Genomic DNA, 25,697 nt, shown 5'->3' with positions numbered 1-25,697 from the left:
AGATATTTAATAACATCCATCAGTAGAAAAATGCAAAGTAAAACAATGAGATACCATACATACTTATTAGAATGGTACATATTAAAAAAGACTGGCCAGATATTTTAAACAAATGTAATTGCTAAAATATGTATATCATTGTACAAAAAGTTATTTTCATCCTGATTCTAAAACTTTTTACCTGATATAGTACAACAAAGATCTAACTTACTAGGAGTCAGAAGATGTCCACTCGCTTAGGCTCTATTACTAATTATTTAGAGGTGACTCTTCAGTTCACTTATTTACTTACTGTCTCATTCATTAACAGCCAAGTATTTGTGCTATGCCTTCTTTGTGCTGAATACTAGCGATACAATGAAGAATAAGACGAGCACCTGACTTCAGTGTGTTACGGCCACTCTGGAAGTAATTTCAGTTTTCCAGGGCTCCACATTTCCATCTTCATTTGGGGCACCCCTTTTGCCCTCCAGGTATAGAGGTAGCAGTGCCTTTCCTAGTTTCTCTTTTGCTAGAATTATCTTACTTTCCCACTCTCTGCTCCCTTCACACTAGGCTAATACATTACTTTACTGTAGAATTTTCTTCTAAAGTACAGCTTCATTGACATAATCCAGATACCATAGAATTCACCCACTTAAAGTGTACAATTTAATGATTTTTAGGAGACTCAGAGTTGGCGATCATCACCACAATCAATTTGAGAACATTTTATCCCAAAAGAAACCCTGTACCCATTAGCAGTCACTCTCATCCTCCCATAATCCCTTCTTCTCTTGTCAACCACTGCTATTTCTGTCTCTATAGATTCACCTATTCTGGACATCACACATAAATGGAATCATACAGCATGATGCCTTTTGTGGCTTCTTTCATTTAACATAACATCTTCAAGGTTCATTCATGATGTAAAATGTATCACTACTCTATTTTTCATTTTTAAATGCCATATATACATTTTCTTTATCCATTCATCAGTTGATAGACATTTGGGTTGCTGTTAGCTTTGGGCTACTATGAAATGATGCTATAAACATTCATATACACGTTTTTGTGTGGGCATGTTTTCATTTCTCTTAGGTATATATCTGGGAGCAGAATTGCTAGGTCACATGATAACTCTATGTTGAATATTTTGAGAAATTGCTAGACTGTTTTCCAAAGCAGCTGTACCACTCTACAATCCCGTTAACAACGTACTTTCTCCACATCCTTGTCAATACTTGATATTATCTGTCCTAAGTGGCATCTCATTTTAGTATTGGTTTATATCTCTATGATAGCTAATAATGTTGAACATCATTTCATGTGCTTACCGGGGATTGAAGTTGGGTCCTTGCGCTGCGCAGCAGGCGGCGAAACCACTGAGCTAAATCCCTGGCCCATCTGAAGAAATGTTTATGAATATCTTTTCCCATTTTTAAACTGGGTTGCTTTTTTATTCTTAAATTGCAAGTATACTTTATATATCCTAGATAGAAGTCCCTGATCAGATATATAATTTTAAAAAATTTTCTCCCATTCTGTGACTATCTTTTCATTCTCTTACTATTGCCCTTTGAAGCTCAAAAGTCCTTGGATAATATCGAATTTATTTCATGTGTGAGTGCATGTGCATGCGTGTGTCTCGGGCTTTTGTTGTCATTGCTAATCTGGGGTCACAATGATTTAACCTAAGTTTCCTTATGGGAATTTTACAAGTTTAGCTCCAATTCTTAGTCTTTTCACCTGTATTGACTTAATTTTTACCCATAATATAAAAACCCAAATTCATTCTTTTTTATTTTTGTGGGTTGTTTGTTTGTTTGTTTTTGTTTATTTTGTGCTGCGGATTGAAGCAAGGGCCTTTCCCATTGCTAAGCACATGCTTGGACACTGAGCTACACCTTCCAGCTCCCTCATTCTTTAACATGTGGGTATCTGGTTCTCCAAGCACCATTTGTTGACTAGACTATACATTGGTTATTTTTTTATTATCTTTGTTGAAAATCAATGGACTATAAATGTGTAAAATCTTTTTAAATATCCTCCCACCAAGTAGGTCACCCCCTTTACAGAGCCCTCAATGCACTGAACTTCCGCGCCAGACTATAAGAGTTGTAAATCTATTTTATTTCTCATTGAAACCCTTGTGCCTATTTAGGTGTGATACATAATAGGTTATCAATAACTATTAGTTAACTGAGTACACAGAAATAAGGCAATTACTCTCAGCTCACTCACAGTCTTCTACAAAATGAGGGAGTGGATTAAGTGATTAGCCTTTTTGGCTCTGGATGCCCAACAAACAATTGCTCTTTATTATCTGAGACTCTCCCTCCAATCCTTTATATGTAGCCACTGAAATAAGAGAGACTACAGAGAAAAGCTGCCTTCATAAACGTCATTGCTATGTGGTTTAAAAGCATCTTCTGCAAATTATATAAAGTGTTTTTCCCCCCAAAAGTTATTCTTAACAACCAGCAGTGGTGTGGGGGAGAAATGGGTCATAGCAATGATCGTTGTTTTTTTTTAATCTATTGTTGTGGTTCCCTTCTGAAAACACAGATAGATTGTACTGATGGATCTGTGGCTACCTCTGTATAACTGAATGTGAAGCAGCCTAAATAGAGGCAAGAGCCTAACTCTTACTGTAAATACCTTTAAAGTGCTTTCTTCTAAAGTCCTCCCAATTTTTTTTTGGTACTGGGCATTGAACTCAGGACCTTGTGGTTGCAAGGCAGGCGGCGGAACCACTTAGCTAAATCACCAACCAGTCCTCCCAATTTTATCTTCCCTAGCTTTCCTCCAGCTCTTCTCATTGTTTTTATGGTTAGGCAATTCTAGGATCCTTTTAAACCTATTAGCTGCTAAGTAAGTCTAAGGTATGCTAAATTCTATATTTTGACACTTCAAATTTCAAGTTCTGTTCAAGAAAAATCTTTAGTAAGCAATATTTCTTTTCTTTTTTTTTTCCCCGGTACTGGGGATTGAACTCAGGACCTTGCATTTGCCAGGCAGGCACAACTCCACTGAGCTAAATTGTTGGCCCAGTAAGTCATATTTCTTGGTTGCAATTAGTAAGATATATAGAAAAGGTGCGTGTGTGTGTGTGAGAGAGAGAGAGAGAGAGAGGGAGAGATTCGGTCCATGTATAGTCTGCCTTGATGTTACAATTTGGATCTTGATCTTAAGTATCCAAACTGAGGTAAAGGTCCACATAAAGGCCTGGTCTAAGTGGTAAAGGCTTGGTCCCATGCATGGTGCCATTGGGAGGTGGTAGAACCTTTAACAGATGGGGTCTAGTGGGAAGCCTTCAGGTCATTAGTGTGTGCCCTTGACAGGAATAGTGGGACCATGGTTCCTTCATCTTCTACTTTTTTGGGGTTTGCTCTAGCACACACTCCTGACTTCCTATAAGACTGAAAGCAACAAGACCAACTGATCATGGATGGAAACCTCTAAAACTATGAGCCAAAATAAACCTTTGATCTTTATAAGTTGATTATCTCAGGCATTTGCTATAGTAAAGGAAAGTTGGCCAGCATGCTTGACTCCTCCTTTAGGTTGAAACATGTCCAGTTTTTGTTATGCAGTATAGCCTGTGTGGCTTAAACTATTATGCACATCTGATAGCCCATTATTTTATGATTAACTTAGGCGTAAAGTTGCAAATGACAGCCTAAAGTTTCTTCTAATACAAGAAGTATGTGACAATTGCCTTTCAGTGTGAGTGAACTCAGATTTCTATGCAGAAAACTCCGAAAAAGATAAAGAAGACTTCAACAGAAAAGGCAGCAGCATTTGTAATGGTGGGAAAAATCTTTCAAGTAGAACAATTCTTTCTCTTTTGTAGTCTTAAGATTTCCCTAAAAGTTTATTTTTGCCTCCCATTTTCCCCTACTGCTACTCTCTGTAAAAGAGACAGAAAAAGATAGAAGCAGTTCCTTGTTTTTTTATTTGTTTGTTTGGTGTTTTTAAGACAGGGCTCAGTAAGCTGCCCAGGTCAGTCTTAAACTTGTGATCTCCTGCCTCAGCTTCCTATGTAGGCATGTGTCACGCTGTCTGGCTCCTTTGTACTTTAATGAAAACTTCCAGTCACGGCACAATTCATAAAGACAAGCTAATGCTCCTACTTGGGTGATTTATTACCAGTGTGTGTGTGGAGGGATGGAACATCAGTTTTAAGCGGAAAGATTCTACACAAAGAATTCTCTATTCTTCAAGGGGAACCCCGCAATTCTCAAGAAATGACAAACGGCAAGCAAGCCAGAAACAGACCTTGTGACGGTCTCGCCTCTTTCCTTAAATGTTAGTGCAACTAATTTACTTAAGTACATCTGTTAACATCAAAAAGGGTTTCACAATAGCTAAAGCTTGGAAGCAGCCCAAGTGCCCATCAACTGGAAACTGGATAAAGAAGATGTGGTTTTTTTATAAAATGGAGTACTACTCAGCCATAAAGAACGAGAAACTAGAGTCATTTACAGCTAAATGGATGCATATTGAGGCCATACTCTTAAGTGAAATAAATAGGACACATGTGTAAATACCGAATAGTTGCAATAATGTGAGAAACTGATAGTGTAAACAAGGGTTAAAATGATTAAAATGAATAATTGATAATTTGAAATAGGAAAAAAGGGCCAAAGATGAAGGAGTGAAGGGAGGGGAAGGGGAAAGGAAAAGAGGGAAAGGAAAAACTATGAGAAAAGAAAAAAAAATGGAAATGAAATCTATGTACGTAGGGAAGGGTGGAGGGGGTGAAGGGTACACAGGTAACAGGGAAAAAAAAATAAGAACCAAGATATATCATGTACAGGTACAAACACCCAATAATAAATGTAAATGAATTGTATACCTAAAATGTACCAATAAAAGAACTAAAAAAAAAAAAAAAAAGGGTTTCACTAAGTTGACTATCTGTTAATAAGAGTAATATGACAATCTAAACACCTTGCAATTTATTAATAATCAAGAGCAGCCTAAACTTACATCTAGAATCTCTGTCTCGGGAAGTCTAGACACTGGAATCTCACACTGGACTCTTGTGAGGGAAAGGGAAATAAAATATGTTGAGGATTTGTGAAATCTCCAAGAGTATTAAATATGTTTTGCTTTCATTTTGATGATTAGGAAGCATTACAACCAGACTTGATGTGATCATATTCTGGTCATCTGTGTTGAGAAATGCCACAGCATTTCATTCCATGGCAACATTCATAAGGGCATCAAGTGAGAACAGAAAGTGAAAGCATCAACTGTTAACGCTGTATTTCTTAAGTAAGACACCACCAATATATTCCTTATGGTCATGAGTTCACAGAGATGAACATTTCTGGCCATGGATATTTAATTTCACAAGTTTTGCAAACCTGGCTACTTCCCCAAAACACTACCTTTGAGAGTTTTCTGCTGCCTAAAATCTGTCCAGTAGAACTGAATTCTTAAAGTAGGGGTTTCATTCCTATTGCAAATTAAACAATGCCTGTCTTTTTTTTTAACTCTTTGTTGTTGTTTTTTTGGTACTGGTGATCGAACTCGGGACCTTGGGCTTGCAAGGCAGACGCCGGAGCCACTGAGCTAAATCCCCGGACCAAACAATGCCTGTCTTATAATTAAATTCAACTGTTTAAAAGACTACACATTTCATTATTTTATTATTATCAAAAATAAAAAGAATATGATCTAAAGTTGCTGACAGTAAAAATTCATTCCTACAATCTTAGCAGGTGTGTCATTTTTATAAAAGGAGAGTGAAACACTGGTAAATATGACACTTGAGAATCCATGTAATTTTTATTGATTTTTATTAATATTTTATTCTTAATGGGGCAGAGAAATAGAAATATTTCTTACATTTCTAGAAATATTTCTAGGAAATATTTAGAACCAGAGAAAACCTTGGCTATCACTTATTCAAGTTTCTCAGCTGAAGGAAACTGAGGTTCTGAGAAATTTGCCAAAGTAGTAAGTCTGAGCTGAAGATGTAGCTTACTGATAGTGTGTGTGCTTAGCATAAACAAAGCCCTCAGTTCAATCCTCAACGCCCCCCTCCCCCCAAAAAAAGAATCCAGTCTTTGGACTCATATTTCACAGGAAAAGTGGTATCCTATGTAATCTCTTTTATGTTCCATCACAAGTCATGTGGTAGTTCTCCATGAATCAAGATAACTCATTTATTTCTACGAAACTAATACTATTTGACTCTAGCATTGCTAATAAAGGGATAATTTATTGTAAATTATTTTAGATTTGGAAATGTTAAAATGTTTCCTTCGGACATGGTGGTGTGTGCCTCTAGTCTCAGCAGCCCAAGAGGCTGAGGTGAGAGGATCACCGGTCAATCAGGAGAACATCCTGGACAGCCCTGCCTGATAAAGAAGGTGGGCAGGAGCTGGGGGTGTGCTTCAGTGCCTCGCATGCCCTACACCTTGGTTTCTATCCCCAACACACACGCGCACACACACACAATTTCCTTCCATTACACAGAAATACGAAGAAAATTTTAAAGATAAACATGCGAACATTTCCAAAAGATAACATAACTAACTTCTGTGTGTGAAGGCTGGTGATAAACAGGCAGTTATACGAGGATGCTGAGCATTGTGGAAGCCCATTTTCTATTGGCAAACTATTATAACAGATATGACGCTTGGGATATTGAGGTCAGTTATAAAAACATCCAAAGGGATCCAAAGATACCTATGTTCTTTGAGTGTGTGCTGCTTTCTCTTGGCCCACCCTCCACTCTGTGGCTCCAGCCACCATGGTGGGCCAACTGACCGCATGTCTTCCTCTTCCCTCTCTGCTGGGCAACACCCTAACCATCCTCTGCTAAATCCTGAGACCCTTTTGCAGTTTGCTGACAGTTACTATGCTTCCTTTGCCATGTATTTATTGGTTTATCTGTCACACATACTTCTTTCTCACAGAAATTCATAATAGGCCAGCACAATGCACACAACATACGGATGTGGAATTAATGCAACACGTGAAGTTCAGGGCAAAAGGGTTCTAACTTTGTATTAATATTTGTTTTCTTTGAAATCTGACTTGCTATCATTTTCCTTAAAAAGTAACTATAAATCCGGGCCGGGGATTTAGCTCAGTGGCACCTCACCTGCCTTACAAGCACAAGGTCCTGAGTTTGATCCCCAGTACCAAAAACAAACAAACAAAAAGTAACTGTAAATGACCATATTAATCACTATAAAGAATATGAAGCAACAAAGGAAAATGCTTAAGATAATGTTAAGTGAAAAAAGCAAAAGCCAACAAATCTAGGCAATGTTTACTACTTACAAATATTACTTATGCATATGGACAAAAAGCAAAAGGTAAAACAGGGAGATGAAAATGATTTGCTTTGTTGCATGAAGAATTATTGGCTTCTGTTAATATGGCCATGTTTATACAATAAATATTGTTTTAAATGTATACACATGTAGTAATTAGGAATATTCAGTGGATACTGGCATTAATATTTCTGAATGTAAAAAATATATGTAGCTATCCTGTGGCTAACGACTCTCAGCTTTTTGGCCTACAGGGACAGTCAAAGAACTGCTGCTACTTGATAGTTCTTAGAATTGCAGAATTGGTACTTGAGAAGACAGTCCATGCGACTGGAAGGTTAGCCTGGGGAATCAACTTTTAAAGTCAAAATAAGCAAGCAAAATTTTTTTTTAAAGAACCAAAATATTTATTATCCCCTGAAAGCGTAGCACGAATTATTTCTTTAAGACCAGTAGCAGAAGCTTAAGAGTATTTTAAAATACAAAAATATTCCTTAAGCTCAGTTTACAGTTTTATATTCCTATCCAAATGCAAATGTGTACTTCCAAATGTTTATTTCACAAGGCATATCATTTCTAAGTGGGCATGTTTTGTTTCCTATTTGTGCTCTTATTTCCCAAATAGCTTTAAATTGTCGTTTTCAGATATACTTTTGTTTAACTGATTTTTTAAAATAAAGTGAATAGCATATCATATTTTCTAGAAAATCAACACCTTTTTAGCATATGAATTTGTGTAATGTTTCTAAGGTGAGATATATATATACTGGTCAAAACAACTACCCAACTCAACAAGTTACTGAACGCTAAATTATTTGCCCAGGGATCTCTGACTTGATATTATTTCAATGAATTGATTTGGAATTGTTCCTTTGTATAAAAATAATAAACTTACTTTTTTACTGCTCATCTTATGACTTTATCAACATAATGATAATTTAAAATTTAGAAACTAAGTTGACATGGTGTTTTAGAAATAATAGGTTCATTAATTTAAGACTTCATTAGTGGGGATATTTTTAATTACTACAATAATCCAATAAATCCCATTTCTCCACTTAAGTGTCATCAGAATAAGAACAAAAGAGGCTGATTTATTAGACATACTCCAGGCTGAAGAATTTTCTCAGCATTCGTAGTTTGGCTGTGAGAAGAACACAAATTTCTCTAAGTATGCTGAACAATGCTTTAGGGCATACTTAGAAAAGATGCTATAAAAAAAGCTTTATTGCATCACACACATGGAACCAGATTCTCCCTCTCATGGGCTGTAGCCAGCATGAAGTTCACACTACATTAATTTGCACTTGTCGATAAGCTGCTTTGCAAGTATTCTTAAGGCATGTTCAAATGTGTATTCTGACTCCTCAAGTAGAATATAAACTCCCTAAGGGCAGGACCTGGTCTTCTAGTTATTGCCCCCAAGTGTCTGGTATTCTGGTATGGGTAAGCCATGCCCTCTGGAACTGCTGTTGTCTGCCTGAGGAGCCAGGACAGGAATGTGCTAAACCTACAGCACTGAGAGTGTGAAGAACAGTGGAGAGTAGCTCTGTCATCACCAGGACGAGTGATTACATGCGCCACAGGCATGCCCAAGTGGCCCCTCCCAGTCAGTCACTTTGTAGAGAGAGAAGTGAGACTGCAGGTGATAGCTGGCTGAGTCTGAAGTCTAGTTCTCAAGAATTCATCCATTATCTTAGCCTGCTGAAGAGAGTATACAGCTTCGCAGACACGAAGCAGATAACAGATCTGAATAACATTTTACTCTGATCTGTAGGTGCTAGGTTACAAGTAGAAAAGACTAACACTGCCATTACCCACGTCTAACAGATATGATGATCTGTTTCCAGGATGTTTCCAGAATCAAATAGAAGACTCAGAGGCCCATTAGTTGGGTCTTTAGGTAAATAACATTGTTACTAATATTGAAAACTAAAAATCCCGGAAAGAAAGTTCCATACACTATTGCAACAATTTATTTCAATCTTCTTACTGTCAGAAAATTCTTATTTCAGACTACTGTGGTTCTCAGTGGCTGTGGTTAAATGATTTTGTTCTTGTTCTTTCCATATTGAAGATCAAGATCAGGTGTTTAACTTTCTCCTTGAAAGAATCTGTCAAATCCTTGAAGACAATGAAGTGCTATTTCAGTCTTTTGTAAGTAAAAGGGTACAGTTCGTCAACTTTTCTTTATTCCTTTTATTTGTCTGGCTTGCAATAGGACTGACTTTCAGGACAAGCAAGACTACCTCTCATCTTTACACAAAGCCTTACAAACAGATGCCCTCACTCCAACAATCTAACTAAGTCAATTGGATTTGGTAAATAATTCCTGTGTTGACACACTACATGCTTAATGTCAGTATTAAAGTGCTGAATCATACTGCTGTAGAAATGAGCAACTCTCAAATCCTTTGCCCTAATTTATTCTAGGCAAGGTTTTCTGATCTATTTCTTTTGTATCTATGCTTTACTCTCAAATAATTACTGTGATTACCCCATGAAGGTAATTTTGAACTGAAATGCTTTCTACTCAATGGTAGCTATAACTCCAATGTTATAATGTATATAATCTATAAGAAAAGCTTTCTATGTCAGTATTCTTATCTCTGAAAAATAAAATTGGTGTTAACCAAAAAACAAAATTATAAATACAAAACAATATTGAGAGTTACACTCTCATTCAAGCCATTATAAAGGCATGTGTCACTATAAAGAAGATGTCACAGCCAGTGATACACTCACTCAGCATTACTGCTTGATGATTAAGAGACCAGGAATGTGGTATATTGGTTGTACTGTAAAGTATTCTAAAACCACTAAGTTTTAAGGTTGATGGGTATTGAAGCTCAAAGCTCTCCATTCAAGAAAGACACAGGAAGCTTTAAAAATAGTTATATTTCCATGTCTAGGACCAGGGTTGGCAAACTTTTTCTGTAAAGGGTCAGATACTAAATGTTTTAAGTTTAATGGGGTACATGGTCTCTGCTGCACCTCCTCAAATCTGCTGTTGTATCAGGACAGCAGCAATAGGCAATATGTAAACAACATAGCTGTGTTCTAGGTAGCAAGCCAGATTTTGCCTGAGGACTATCGCTGGTTAACCCTCCTCTCAGGACACAAGGTGTGTGAGTATGTTAAATAGGTACAGATGTCTGTGTGTGTAGGTGTGTGGATATAAATAAGTACATTAGCTACCAAGTCTCTGCCTCTCCCATGCTTATGACATCTTCACGGGGAGGTGGGGAGGGCAGTCACACAGGCGCTGTTTAGATGGGCTCTACTCTTGTAGTTCAAGGCTTTATGGTCAATGTCTTGAAATTCTGTTTTTTTGGTACTGGGGATCAAACTCGGGACCTTGCACGTGCGAGGCAGGCGGCAGCACCACTGAGCTAAATCCCCAGTCCACTGTCTTGAAATTCTTAATGATGCTATCTTGGAGTCTGTGCTTTGTCAGCACAGTGTGATGGCACTTTGGAACCCCAGCTCACTCGCTGCTGCCCTGGGCAGTCTCGAAAGTGTGCTCTCCTCCAGCTTCCTCTCTGCTGCCCTGCCTTGATATAGCTGCTGCCCTCCACCCAGCATGGAGCCAGGTTATAGGTTGGAGGCTGTGTTCTGCTCCTGTCCTTTGTCCATGACAGGAATCTGGATGTGAGCCTTAGGAGAAGGAGTGCTGGGGTTGAGTGTGCGCCTCTGCCCATACCTGAGGGCCTGGTGTGTCACCCTATGGCTGGAGGACTGAAGAAGCAGAAGCCGACAGGCCACATGTGCACCTCAGCCCCAGGTCCCTGTGGGATCTGCACTTCCCCATCTGTATACCTACACTGGAAAAAGTCAGAAATTAAAGAGCGAGTAAGAAACACTGAGACAGGAAAGAAAGAGACTGACAAAAAAAATGTACATTTTAGTACTTTTAGTATCATTTTTTTCTTGCTTTCAGAACAAATAATCTTGTATTTTTTCTTTGCATAGGCCCCTGATAAGGGATCTTCTTTGAGATTTATCTACCAAATAGAAATTGAGAAAAAGGATTCCATTTGTGTACTCTTCATTTAAGGTCAGCTAACCCCTGTGATGCCAGGGCTTCCTGCAGCATTCCAAAATCTTAAATGTAAGGATATGAAATTACTTCTTTGGGTTTCTGATTCTAAGGAGCCCCTTTGGGATTTAACATGGTAGCCACTTCTTTAAAGACTTTGCTAAGGATTAATTCCTATCTCTTTTGAATGGTGATGAGGCATTTCTTAAGTACAATAAAACATTATGAAATAAAATGGACAACAACAAAGAAAACTTAAATTTTTCTGAGTTTCTTTAATTTCCTTTTAAAGAGAGAAGTAGTGCCACACTCTGATATGCAAACACATACCTGCTTTTCTGATTTGAATAAACCAATTATAAAACATTTTTGAGATAAAGAATTTGAATGTGGGCTGGGAATTATTTGATTTGATATTAGGGGATTACTGTTACTATTCCCGGGTGTAATAATAGCATAGTGATCATGTGAAAATATTCACAGATGTACATTGACGTATTTATGGGTAAAATAACAAATATAATATCTAAGATTGACTTTAAAATTTCTGCAAAAGGAGAATTAGAGGAAGAAGATAGAAGATAACAAGATAACAGAAGATGGAAAAGAAAAAGATGATAAAAGATGAAGGTAGTGACTAGGAAGATGAAGTTGAGGGGAAAATGGTGAAATGGATTAAACACGACTAGCAAAATGTTAAGCATAGGTAATAGAAATTCAGGGATTTGTTCTAATCTTCCCTTTGCCCTCAAGTATTTCTAAATTCCCATGATGAAGTGTGTGTATGTATGCCTATAGCTACAGAAATTTTCTAATAAAAATCAGGGCACAAATTTCTTGTTCTCCTCCATATAAACATCATCTTTTTGGTGTGTGTGTGCATGCACACACAAAAAGCATCCTGTGATGCTGTCAGGAGTTCTCTAAGTTGGAGAGATACAAAGGCGTTGATGGGAAGGATGATCTGCCCATCGGTTCCTGGCACAATATAAAAAAGAAAAGAAGAAAGTGGGTGGAAGAAGCTGCCATTGTTACTCCCCTAACCTTTCCATCTAATTATGCCAGAGTCAAGGCTCAGGTCACAAGGAAAACCATTTTGGTAGTCAACCATTTGCCCTATTTTGTACACATCAAAAAAGCTCTTGTTCTCACCACATTCCAATCTCACAGCTTCCCACCTACTTTAAAAATCTATCAAATGGTCAGATTAACTAAAATATTAACAAAAATGACTGTGTCACAAGGAATACTTGTTTGCAAACCAAGAGACACTTCTCATTATGCTGAATTGCATGATATGCACACTTTAAAATTAAATATGCTTTACATTATTGTATGTATTTCAGATGAATGCTCAACATGTCCAGCTTTTAAAAGTTAAATGTAAATTTCTCTCTTGAGTGCAGATGGTGGCCAAGCAAAATAGCTCTTTGGTCTTACAGACAGAAGGTCAGGTCATGGCTGAAAGACCAAAGAACAATTGCTGCTTTGCTACTCCAAATCATCCGTGGAATGAGACACCACTATTTTCTTTTCTTAAATTGTCTGTTCAATACAAAATAGTTACAAAGAGTACCTATAAGATTTCCTTACATTCTGTCCAAGAAAAAATGGTAACAAGCACATCTAACATAAACATCTTGTATCTGTTCAGAAGTTTTATTCCTAACCCTATGAGCTCCTAAAAAAGCATACCTCTATCTAAAAATGTATCACTAAAAATCATTGTGAAAACTCTTAATATTTCATTATTATGAGGAAATGTCTAAAATGAAAACTATTCCTTTAAAATCTTGCATCTGTGGCCTTCATAGCATTACTGGTGAATTAAAATGAGATAAGAGTACTAAAAGATAAAAATTACAAATACTTTAAAACACTTTATTCATTTACAAATGATACTATACCCTTACTGATCTTGTTTTTTCCTCTAAAACATTATAATATAAATTTAAATAACTTAGAGATTCTTCAGTGTTGTATTTTCCCAGTTAATCCAAAATATTATGATGGCAGAATGTTGTACAATAATGCAGGAAGTATTTAATAATGCTAGTGGTTATGCCAGTAGAATTTAAAGATGTATAACATCAGAAAAGGAAAGTTCTCCCTTTTTGACTTAGTAGTCCTAGGTTTTCAGGACTAGATAAAAAGGATTTTCCATTCCACTATCAGGCACGCCCCCAACTGGATGAAATAAAGTAGTTTCATTACTTGTAAGTGTTAATAATGAAAATATCCTCTGAAAGGGTAAAACTCTTTATAACACTTTGAATATAGTGGTACAAAAGCAGAATTTTAGTTTGGTTGTCTGGATTTTAACTTAGTGCTAAAGATTTTAGTCATGAATTAAAAAACTTTTTTGTATTAAACTTTGTTATCACTTTCATTTCAATACTTTTCTCAGCTGTCTTTGTATCATTTGTCATAAAAAGTTAATGGGGTTTAAAGGGGACAATATGAGAAATACAATAAAAAACCTTGAACTGGAAATATACTTGAAATAATTTTACTTAGAGCTACATACTTTTAAATTATGGCAATTTCTTTAAAATATCACCACTAAGAAGTCAGTCTTACTATTTTAATAGCATGAACAACCTGGTTTCACTAGATACAAAGAATGCAAACCCTCAAAGGCCTGTACTGTCATATAAAAATAGAAAATCAAAAGCAAGCCTATTAGATCTGCCTTTCTAAAAACTTCATCTATGTTGTCAATTGAAATTGCAGCACCTACATGATCTCAATAAAGTTACAACATAAAACATCTGTTCAAACTGCAGTTGAAGTAAGCAGCATTTGCCTCCCTAACATTTCTAATTGCACTGTATTTAGGCTTCCTAAGGAAACATATTCATGGTTATCTTAGTTAAAACTGGTTTCACTCTGCCAACAATCAATTTGATTGACATATTTACATATCAACCCATCTCATCTTACACATTTTAAACTTTTTCATTTAAAATTGGATGCAAGTTGGCATCTTTCAAGAACTTTATGTACATATATTTTAGGTTCAAACTGTGCATTAGAACACTTTTTTTTTAACTTTTGTAAGTAATAGATACACATATCCAAATGTATATTTATGACCTGTCAGATTGGAATTTTATATGCATGCAGTTGTAGTCTCACCATTTCCTGTGAAAGGTGATAATTTTAAGCAACTATAAATGAAAGTCTTTTAATAGTATAAACTAGAACATTGCATTAGTTAGAAACAATATAAGAGAAATAAATAACTTAGGGATAAAGCCACATCAACTTCAGAAAGAAAGTTAGTTATATCTTTAATTGGTCCTTCTACTTGTGCCATCGCTTACCTGATCTTTAATTTCAAGATCCCTTTTAGTTTTAACTCTGTACTCTCTGTGCTCCTTTTCTGCCTCATCCTTCTCCACTTCAGCTTTATTCAACTGGAAGCGCAGTTCTCCACACACCTGTTAGATTGTAGAAACTAGATCAATAGCTGCTGGAATCTACGCGGCAACGCCTGCAATTAGATCTTTTGGTGCCCCCTAGAGGTCGTATAGATGAAATGCAATGGTACTCATCTAAGAACATTTTCTACTGCAGTATTCAATAGAACCCGTTAAGATTTGAAGGCCTTATCGGGGATCATTGAGTCTAACAATTTCATATTACAGATACATGCATAAACTAAAAAATTTAAACTGAAGTTTTTTGTTTTTTTTTTTGTGCCGGGGATCGAACTTGGATCCTTGTGCAGCAGGGGGTGAAACCACTGAGCTAAATCCCTGGCCCTTAAACTGAAGATTTAAGTAATATACCCCCAAATAACTATTTCAATTGAATATTATCAATAAAAAAGCACCATCATACAAATTTTAATTAGGTAAAATAAGTAAATAAAACAGTTGCAATGGTGCATGCCTGTAATCCCAGCTGTCTGGAGGCTGATGCAGGAAGATCACAAGTTTAAGGCCAACTTAGGCAACTTAGCAAAATCCTACCTCAAAATAAAAAAGGGTTGGGGATGTAGCTCAGTAGAGCACCCCTGGGTTCAATCTCCATTACCTCAAAAACAAAGTATATAAAACATTAAGCTATGTTATTATTTACTCAAATTTTTAATTTTTATGGTTAAATATTCAATCTACACTGTAAAATTTTTCTTTAAGGACTTTATCAGTTAGGCTTTTATTTAAATAAATTTATAAAGAAAAATTTCTCTATAGTGTACAGTGTTAATGCACCACATTATTGATATTTAGTGTGCAGTACATAGTACCTACTGTGAACTTTGTAGATAACATCAATCTTATTCTATTAAGTACACAGCACTGCTGAAGTTAAGGAATATTGCTTGGAAAAATTCACAAAGTGGAACTAAACATACTGTACACTCACAACTAGAACATTCAACATAAAAAGAAAATATCATTAAATGATGAACACACATAGAATCTTAAAAGTGTTGTGTATCATTCTTTGTATAATTTGCATTTTTCCCAGCCTCTACAGACACAGAAATATATTTGGAAAATGCAATCAGCAGATACATTTTTTTTGGTAACTTCCTTGTTTTTATTTTTAATTGACAGGTGATATTAGAGATTTTTTAATGTGGTACACTGAAACAATTTGACACATGTATACAACGTGTAACCAACAAATCATCTCCAACATTTCTCATCATTATCTTACAAAGGTTGGTGACTTTTGGGTCCTTAATTGTTGTTTTCTTTCTTTGAAATTGGTTACACAGATTAATAAGTTCTAAGTGAACAAATTATGGGCCTTTTAACATAACATAACCTGTCATGAGATTAATACACAAGTCTGCTTCTAATTTACAAAAGTTTTAAAGATCATATATTACCTAGTGGTTATATCTGCTTGAAACATTTCAATTTTAATATTTCTCTAAAAATCATGATTAGTTTATCATTACTAAGGCATTAGAATATACTAAGGTATAAAACCAGTATGCATTTCCTATGTTCAAGTTAAAAAAAATCATTTGAAAAAAAAATTAAATCTAGCTGGGCATGGTAATATGTGCCTCTAGGCCCTTCTGCTTGGGAGGCAGGAGGATTGTGTGAGTTCAAGGGTGGCCAGAGCAACTCGGAAAGATCCCATCTCAAAAAGGAAAAAAAGAAAAAAAGAAAAGAAAACAAAACTAATCTGAGTTCAAGTTACAGTGACAAGACAGAAGAAAAAGCATAATTTTCCACTGTGGCACTCAGAAAGCTAAACAAGAATAAATTTACTAAAAATTCTACTTGAAAACCAGCTGCTTTCAATGTGCGAGGTTATTCTTTCCTTTTCAAAAAATTATAAATTTACAAAAAGTTTTTTTATTTTAAAGGTAAGTAGAATTTTAAAAACTCAGAATGACAGAAATTAGAGTCCTAATCCTCTTTTTCAGTTCTTCACTATTCCAATCTGTTTGATTTATATCTATGAATGAAGTGGGAAAAATCTCAAGTTGCTAATTCCAGAAAATAACAATTACACAACACCAACACAAACATTATATAATAACTGTCTAAATATTGGGTCCTGTTTAATTGTTTTCTTAATTTTACTTTTAAAGTTCCTTTGCCTTTCTACTTTCAGTTCAGCAGTTGCTATGTTTATCCATAACATTAAAATTTCATCTTAAATAAACAATTAATTGAACAAGAATTATATCATCTCAGGGTTGGAAGGAATCTCAATCATTTTACTGATGCTTCAGTCCTTCTGGATATTTCTAGACACAAGAACTCATTCTTCATGTTGCTATATTTCAACAGAAAGCTCTCCTTCCAAAATGAACTTTAAACTGTCACCACAGATTTCACCTGTAAATCCAGGTGAAGCACTATTATACTTCTGCTCCAATCTCCTCGCTTCAAATCCTGCGTCCACACAAACATACCAGGTATATTGGCAAATACAAGCTTCTAAAATTTTAACATTAGTTAGCTTGAATTTTAGAAAGCTAATGGACAATTATAGAAATTGAAGAAACAGGGGGAAAAGACCCTCTTTCTTAATATGTAAATTAAAATGAATTTTAACTACTGAAATATGAAACAATAATGGCGATAAACTGTCAACATTTAGGAAAACAAGGGATAGGTTTGAATTTTAAACAAATTATCTTAATGATGAAGACTATTAATGGTGATTTCATTTATTATATTATGCATGCCCATATTTAGATTTTTAGTTTTAAAGTAGTTGACTTGAAATCCGGGTGACCTTCTAGTATTTATTAAAATAGAGACCTAATATAGTAATCTTAGCCAGATAAGAACATTAAACATTTCAGTTCTTGGTTTACAAATTAGTAACGTCCATAGCACTGATTGTATTGTATTTTAGTGTATACACTGAAACATCAATATCAAAAAAAAAATTGTGACATTAGAATCTTGATATTAGAGGCCAAATCCGAAAAGGAGTGGGAGAAAGATAATGTTTTATGTTAAGGTTACTTTCCAAGTGCCAATAGATATCTTTGACAATTATTGTGAAGAGCAACCCTATGCTATTTATGGTAAAAAAAAAAAAAAATCACTCCTAATTTAGAAATACAAGTTTTAGCAAATATTCAATAATACAAGATAACTCTTACTTACCAGTTTGTCTTTTCCACTTAACCTTTACACTCTTCAAGGGCTTTGTGTCTAATTCATCTTTGAATCTGCAGTGCACATCAAAGGGGAATGCATAGAGTATGCAAATATTTGCTGAGTGACAATCAGACAGCGACTGTTCTTGAAATAATAAAACTTTTCCACCCCAAACCTCTTCCTGATAATAATAATTTCTTTGCTGGGCATGGTAGTACACATCTGTAATCTCAGTGCTTAGGAGGTTGAGGCAGGAGGATCAAGAGTTCCAGACCTGCCTGGGCTGCACAGGAAGTTCAAAGCTGGCCTGGGCTGCATAGCAAGATCTTACCTCAAAAAAAGTTTCCTTTTCAAATAAAATATGTACTTAAATAATCATTAAACTAAAATATTTTCATTCACCTTTGTGACATCCATTTCCTGAGACGTCAGCTGGTTTTGAACTTCCTCTAGTTGATTAATAGCAGAAATTTTCTCCCTTGTAACCTTTTCCACCTGGAACTCCAGTTGGACTATATTTTGAGACAGGATCAACATCTGTAAGAGGAAATAAAAGTTGTAAACAATAAAGATATTTGAAAAAATACATACTAAAATTTTATTTTATTAATAGAGTCTTACCATAGACACTCAACAGTCTGTTAAGTCATTTCTCTGTGGATTGGGTACACTTATTTCCCTACTTCAACTCATCTATCCTTTGCCCTGACATAGGTACTTCCCTCCCGAATAGGGCTCCCCTGGGATCTAATATTATTACAGAAAATATTTAAGAAGATTAAATTTAAGATTTATTTGAAACCCTAAAATAAATATTAGAGACACAATTAAGTCATAGAACAGACTACCATAAACAAATCTCAGAGGAGGGATGAAAGAATCAGACAACTCATAGATCCTTGTCTCACATGGACTGCCATCAAAGAACTGAGGAGAGAGTTCAAGAAGAGGGTATCTTTAGAGAGAGCTATGGTCAACTATGAATCCCACTTCCCATTCCCCATACCAACAAAGAAGAGGCTGCATGTATGTAGTTCCCTTGATGGGAAAACCCCTGCTCTCCCATTATCTAGAGCTCCCTTTTTATCCTATGGGATTCAGCTCAGCCATTATTTCCTCTCTGCCAGGAAGTGTTCCTGATTTCTAGTTACCAGCATGAAAAGTGCTACTGCACATCACAAGGCTAATATTCAGCTGATGTGTACCTGGGCACTCATGCCTGTTGTCTGTAGCAGCCTGCATCCATTCTCACTGATTGCCCTTGCTGGACAGCATTCTGGCCTATACTCCTCCAATAACCTCAGTGTATACACCCTGATCATCTAACTTCTTATGTCATAGTACTTCTTACACTGTTTTTGTTGTCTCTTTGTTTCCTCATTAGACTAGAAGTTCTGCAATGGCATGCTCATTAAAGGCACCAAATGTTTGAAAAATGAATAATTAGAATAAATGACTTTCCCAAGGAACTCTGTGAATATCAGGTCCTTAGTTTTTTTTCCCCTCAGGATTAAAAATGTTTTCTAGATTTAGAGTTATCTCTTACAGATTTTTAAAAATCCTCTATAGATTTTTAAATTATATTTTGGTCTATTCCAGTGAGCCAGGCTTTTCCAGGCTCTTAATTTCTTAGTTGAACTGTAGTTTTAAAATGAAAAAATGCTAATGCAGAGCAAAACAAAGGGCATATACTATCAGTTTTTTGGGAGTTTTTTTGGTACCGGGGATCGAACTCAGGTCCTTCTGCTTGTGAGGCAGGCGGTGGAACCACTGAGCTAAATCCCCGGCCCAAGTTTTTATCTGTTAAAACAAAAACTGGTAACAAATTAGACATAGTGGTGCTTAAGAAATTTACCGTTCTGCACTGACAATTTAAAAATTTCAGTTTTAAAATTGAAATCAATAACTAACATTTTATCATTAAAATTAAGAGGTTTATGGTAAATTAAGAGCTTTATGGTGATAAAACCAAGACAGGTATCTGTCTTTGAGTCATATAAATAGCTCAGTTGATCCATTTGAAAATAATGAGCCTTGATAGCTATTTTTTAATTTAGGAAGATGAAGTAATTTTTCTGAAGAGTGAAGAGAATTACATAGTTGACTTATGGTTTTTTACATGTCCTTATTATCATCAAAAGATTATTTACAAATCTAATTTGCACATAAAATTAGTTTTACTGATAACAAACTACAAAGTATTCTTGTGCACATAAAAATCTAAACCTAAAATTAAAAGTCAAAAGAAGATAAACAGAACAAAAGTATCAATATAATTTCCTTAATTTAAGAATCCAAGTTCATGACTATCCATACCAGGAAAGTGTAACTACAAGTTTTCTGGAGCCACATCACGACAACAAATTTTAATAGCCAGCTATTTAAAAATCATATATTATATATTTATAAGGAGCTCTACTTGATGGTAACATTAACACTGTAAAGTTTCTGAAGTAAATTTGCAGACATTTAGTTTGCTAATTGTAAATTCTGAGTCAGTTTCTATTACAAGGCACGTAACTCATCTTTCTCCTTTCTTAGGGCTCCCTCCTTCTGCCACCCATCAATTCTTTCCGCTGCCCACTACCTGTCTGCTGCCTCCTGTCACCCACTTCCCGAGGTCTCCCCTCCTGTTGTCACACCTTCTTTTCCCCCATGCCCACCATCTGGAAGGCAGCATCACACTGCAGGAGCTTCTCCATCCACATCTGTTGCAGAGCCAGAAGTAACAGAGACACAGCTGCAACACTGCTGGATGTCCGAGGCGTTGACATCAGGTAAGTCCTTTAAACTTTGACAGGGGCAAGGAAGAGACAAGGACACCCAGGTTGGGAGAGCTTGATAGAAATTTCTGCAAAGCAGTCCCTTGTGTATCAAATATGGTAGAAAGTGGTACTTTCTATACAAGAGATACAAGAATTCAGAATTAAGGAATAGCAATGGACTATTGTCAAGGGAACCAACTGAAAATGTGTATGGAATGCAGCCATTCAGCTTGTTAGTTCATTCAGTTATTCATGGATAACTCACTGCAACCAAGAAGCACTACTGAAGGCAACAAACAAACTCAAATCAGGTCAGGTTCATGGGGAATGATCCAAACCAGTCTGAGTAGACACACCTGCTCTCTCAAATCTTCCAACACAAATGCATTTTTCAAAAAGAGAAAGAAAAGGAAAAGGAAAAATCATAAATGAAAGATAACTAAGTCTCTTTCGTATTCCTCCTAATAGGAAAGCAGGGAGGTCTTCTCTAGCACTAACTTTAACTACCTAGACTTACAATGTTGTGGTTAACTGGTGAGTCTTCCTAGTAGATTATGCTCCCATGCTAGGCAGAGTGATATATATTCTCTATTTAAATCCCTTTAGATAAGAAATTATAATGGATTTGGATTGATAGGAAATTAGATTAGTTATATTGGATTAATTTTCAGTTCAGTTGAAATGAGATTCAGTGAACTAATTGGCCAATACATTCAAAATAATAAATAAAAGGTAAATCTGGGTTTTATATTCATGTCTCTCTGTTTTGTTTTTTTTTACCAACATGAAGGTCCAAGAAAGCTATCCACTAAGGCTACTTCTCTTTTTCTCTAAAGTAAGAATGATAATAGCCACAAACTAAATTTTATTTGGTGACCACCATAAGCCAGACAGTATGGTATTTTCTCTTTTTTTTGGTACTGGGGATTGAACTTGGGTCCTTGTGCTTGCGAAGCAGGTGGTGGTACCACTGAGCTAAATCCCCGGCCCCAGTATGGTATTTTCAAAACATCATCTCATTTAATCCTAGCAAGTCTATGAAGTATTATCAACTTTATTTTTTACTCTTAAAACTTAGGTTAATTTGAAAGCGCAAGGTCCCAAGTTTGATCCCTGGTACCAAAAAACAAAAAACTTAGGTTAAAAAAGTGTCAAGGTCACAGAAAGGTCAGGTTGGCTTCAATCCCAAATCCCTTTTCTCCAAAGCCATTTTCTTTGGTGAGAGCACTTACTTCAGTGCTAGGACCACTATCAGCTCTTTATTCATCTCTCTTTATTTAGGACAGGACCTTGACATCAAAGCTTACTGCAGGCAAAATAAAATTGAATGACTCAGGCTCTAAAATGCATCATATTTCTGTTGTCATATTCGTAAAATAATTGTTAGTTTTAGTGAGAGGTCCTATTACACATGAATGCATCTGGCATACTGCCAGGAATATTTCAGGCCTCCTTTATCCTTTCTGATCAGGAAATCTCATCAGCATATTTTTATACAGTAGAACTACTCAGCAAGACAAAAGGTTTGCATTAAACAATCGCCCAAATAAAAACCTCCTAGGTGTGAACAATAGCTGGTCTTTGCCATTGATGCCATTCTCTCTCATACACAATACTCAATTCACAACTTCACCTCCCTCCATTCCTTATTCATAGTGATCATGAGTCATACTCCTTTCCCCATGCTTTTTGTTTCTAAATCCTGCCTATTCTTCCAAGTTCAGTTAAAATGTCACCCGGTCCACAAAGATGTCCGTGATCTCTCACAGACAGGGATCAGTTCTGACCCTCTTGACCCTCAGCATTTCAGTTCTATCTTTTCAATGGCTTAGGGCTTTTTTTTTGGTTTTCTTTGTATATCATTCAGTTATTCTACAAATACACACATGAGCACATTTTATGTGACAGGGATATCCCTAAATAGTGAGTATGTTAGATCATTCATGTAAGGGACTCAGTAACTTAGGGGAGGCAAACAATTTAACAAGAACTTGCAATAAATCGAGTTATGGGAACCCAGACAGACAATTTCAAGTCAGCCTTGGGAAGCTCTATGAGGAAGTAGTGTCAAGAACTCTAAAGGATCAGTTAAATAAGGTAAAGGAAAATTCCTCCAGTCCTAGGCAAACCACATACAAAGTCATGAAATGAAAAAAAACATTATAGCAGACTGGCATGTTTGCATGTTTGCAAGGAGGTCCGTCTTATGGGGAGGCAGGAAAATAATGAAAGGGAGAGACCACAGAGTCCAAGAACGAAATAACGTGAAATCTTTATGTTTTGCTAAAGGATCCTAAATTCTCTCCAACATTGCAGAGACACATGAAAGAACTTTAAAGGAAGAGCTGGCATATTGAGATATTCATTTAGAAATATCACCCTGACTGTAGTTTAGAGAACAGATGGGAAAGAGGTGAGAGCAGAGGCAAGGGCTGCAAGAGCCATGCAAGGGGTAGCATTGGGAGGGAGAGACAGAGTGAGGTGAAATGCCAAGGGCCTTGGACCTCCAGAATCTAGCGGTGATGAGACGTGCAGAGCGAGAAGGGTGAAGAGAAGAAGGTGACAAGATTTCTGGGTTGGGTAATTGGACAGATAGTGGCTTCACTGGGACGAGGAAGATAGGAAGTAAAACTGGTTTGGGAGCTCAGTAGAAAGTTAAAGATTTAGGAAACCATACCACATATATGGAATTAAAGCCACAGTAATGCCAAAGATACTAACATCTATCTTACTGCTAACTAAACTACAGAACTTTCCATCAAGCTGCTTTTCTGGATGTGTCTTTTCATTGTCTCAAAGGTACACAATATCATTCTCCCAAATTAAGAATACAGATACCAAAAAATCCAGAAAACAGTACTTTTAAGGAGAATAAAAATAAAAAGAATCAGTATATGCAGTAAGGAAGGTCTTTGGTGAACACAGAAATGGTAATTTCAATGGCTATGGGCACAGAAGCTGAAACGGAGTGGGATAAAGAGCAAATGGGAGGTAAGAAAATAGAGACAGTATGTATGAACAAATCTTTCAAGAAACTTAATTAGTAAAAGAAAGAGCAAAGAGGCATATGGTATTGCTGAGGTGGTTTCCAACCTTAGCAGAACACTGAATCATGTGGGCAGCTTTAAAAAGTACACCTGGAGTCCGGGATTTAGCTCAGTGGTTCCGGCGCCTGCCTTGCAAACGCAAGGTCCTGAGTTCGATCCCTGGTACCAAAAAAACCCAAAACCAAAACGAAAGTACACCTGGATCCTAACTTCTGATATTCTGAGATAGTTGGTTTGTAGCACAGTTTGGGCAATGAGATTTTTGTAACTTCTTGTGTACTAAAGATTGAAACCATTAGACTAGCAAGAAAGATTGTTTCTTGAACAGGTGAAGAAAATTGGGATTTTCCTGATGATAAGAAAGACTGTAGTGAAGGTAAAGTTGAAGATAGGGATTAGAGGACAAATGTAACAAGCTCTTTCAGGTAGGAAAGGGGCTGAGCCACAGGGAGAAGGAGTAAAAATTAGGTTTAAGCTTTTCCTATTCTGACAGGGTTAGGATGCAGGTGAAAATGACTTAATGGCAAAGGCAAGAGGAAGATAAATAGGTGAAGTGGTTATCACCTAATGGCTTCAATTTCCTTTATCAAGTAAGGCTCTCTTCTCAGAATGAGGGGGAAAGAGGCATGGTAGAGAAAAGGAAGAGAATAAAAGTGATAGAGTCTTAGAAAACTAGGTCCAAGACCCCATCACTTCCTGCCTGGACTACTGTAATTGCCTCCCACCTGATCCCCCACCACTTACTCTGATTCTCCTCATAATCTAGTGAAAAAAAATGATTTTTCTCATACATAAATGGCTTTATGACACTGCAACTTAAAGCCATTGAATGTTTTTTATCACTTTCTGGATAAAATTTAAAATTCTTCACATGGATTTTAAAGCCACTCATGATTGGTGTTATGGTTTGGGTCTGGATGTCTCCCCAAAGCCTCATGTGGTCATAGGCTTGATCTAGAGTGTGAAGCTGGAATTGATTCATGGTGCAATGCTGGGCTCAGGCACTAGGCCTAAGGGTGTGGGTGCTGCCAACCCTGGGTGGTCTAAATGGAATAAAAGGGGTAGGGAGACACTGTTGGGTTCCCCCCCCTTTATTGCCTTTGCTGCCTTATGTGTGCCATGCTGTTTCTGTTCTGCCATGCCTGTTTGTCATCTCTGCCTTGGAGTTGGCCAATTATGGACTGGAACCTCTGCAAACTGTGAGCCAAATAAATCCCTTCCCCTTTGGCTTTTGGGGCCAAGTATTTTGTCTCAACAATGAGAGAAAAGTAACTAACACAACTGGGTATTTGCATCCTTCTCCAAATTCATCCCCGTCCCACTCTGTCCTTCATTTCCTATGCTGCAGCCACCGGGACATGCTCTAAATTTCCAGAAGGTACAGTGTTTTCCATCCTCAGTATCTTGGATGTGTCATTTTACTGGGCCTGAAACTCTTTTCTCCTCTTCATCTGACCATGTCTTCTCAAACTTTTCAGGTCTTACTTCAAAATATCTTTCTATCCGAAGTCTCTTATGACTTCCTAGACTACTTCATATTTCTCTTTTACACACGCTCATAGCACCTTGTATTAAACTGTTAAGAATTTATCACAATCATAATTTAAAATTCACTTATGAGAGTATTTGCTTAGTGTACTTCTCCCAGGAGTCTATAAGCTTCATGAGGGGATTGTATCAGCTCTGTAACCACTACATCCCCAGTCTCTCCCATTAATATACATTGAATGCTGAAAAAATGAGAGAGAAAGGTATGCCCAGGAGGACTGCTAGAAAGCACTGAAAAAAGTATGGACAACAAAGACTCTGAGAGCACAGAGATGCCACCTGCTGTGGAATCTTCACCAGCTGAGATCACCAACCGAGCGCAGAGAGATAGGCAGGTTTGACACACTTAAAAAAAAACAAAACCAAGAAGTTTAAAGTACATGCCTCCGATTACCAATAAGACTTAAAAGAGCAGAGGTTGTGATTTTTCC

General features: G+C 36.6%; 1 protein-coding gene across 5 annotated transcripts in view; it reads right to left on the bottom strand.

Moving 5' to 3' along the window:
* Positions 1-25,697, bottom strand: part of Sdccag8 (SHH signaling and ciliogenesis regulator SDCCAG8) — a 222,144-nt gene that overhangs the window by 138,158 nt on the left and 58,289 nt on the right. For all 5 annotated transcript variants that reach the window (XM_021265534.2, XM_021265526.2, XM_004853507.4 and 2 more), the window contains exons 11-12: positions 18,309-18,443; positions 14,643-14,759 (exon numbers count right to left, since the gene is read on the bottom strand). In XM_021265534.2, coding sequence (XP_021121193.1) covers positions 14,643-14,759; positions 18,309-18,443 — 252 coding nt within the window. The remainder of the gene's footprint in view (positions 1-14,642; positions 14,760-18,308; positions 18,444-25,697) is intronic.

The sequence above is a fragment of the Heterocephalus glaber genome, unplaced genomic scaffold (assembly GCF_053883595.1).
Source record: "Heterocephalus glaber isolate CG9 unplaced genomic scaffold, H.glaber_assembly_v1.0 deba00001600, whole genome shotgun sequence".
NCBI lineage: Eukaryota > Metazoa > Chordata > Mammalia > Rodentia > Bathyergidae > Heterocephalus > Heterocephalus glaber.
This window is presented reverse-complemented; position numbering and strand designations above follow the sequence as displayed.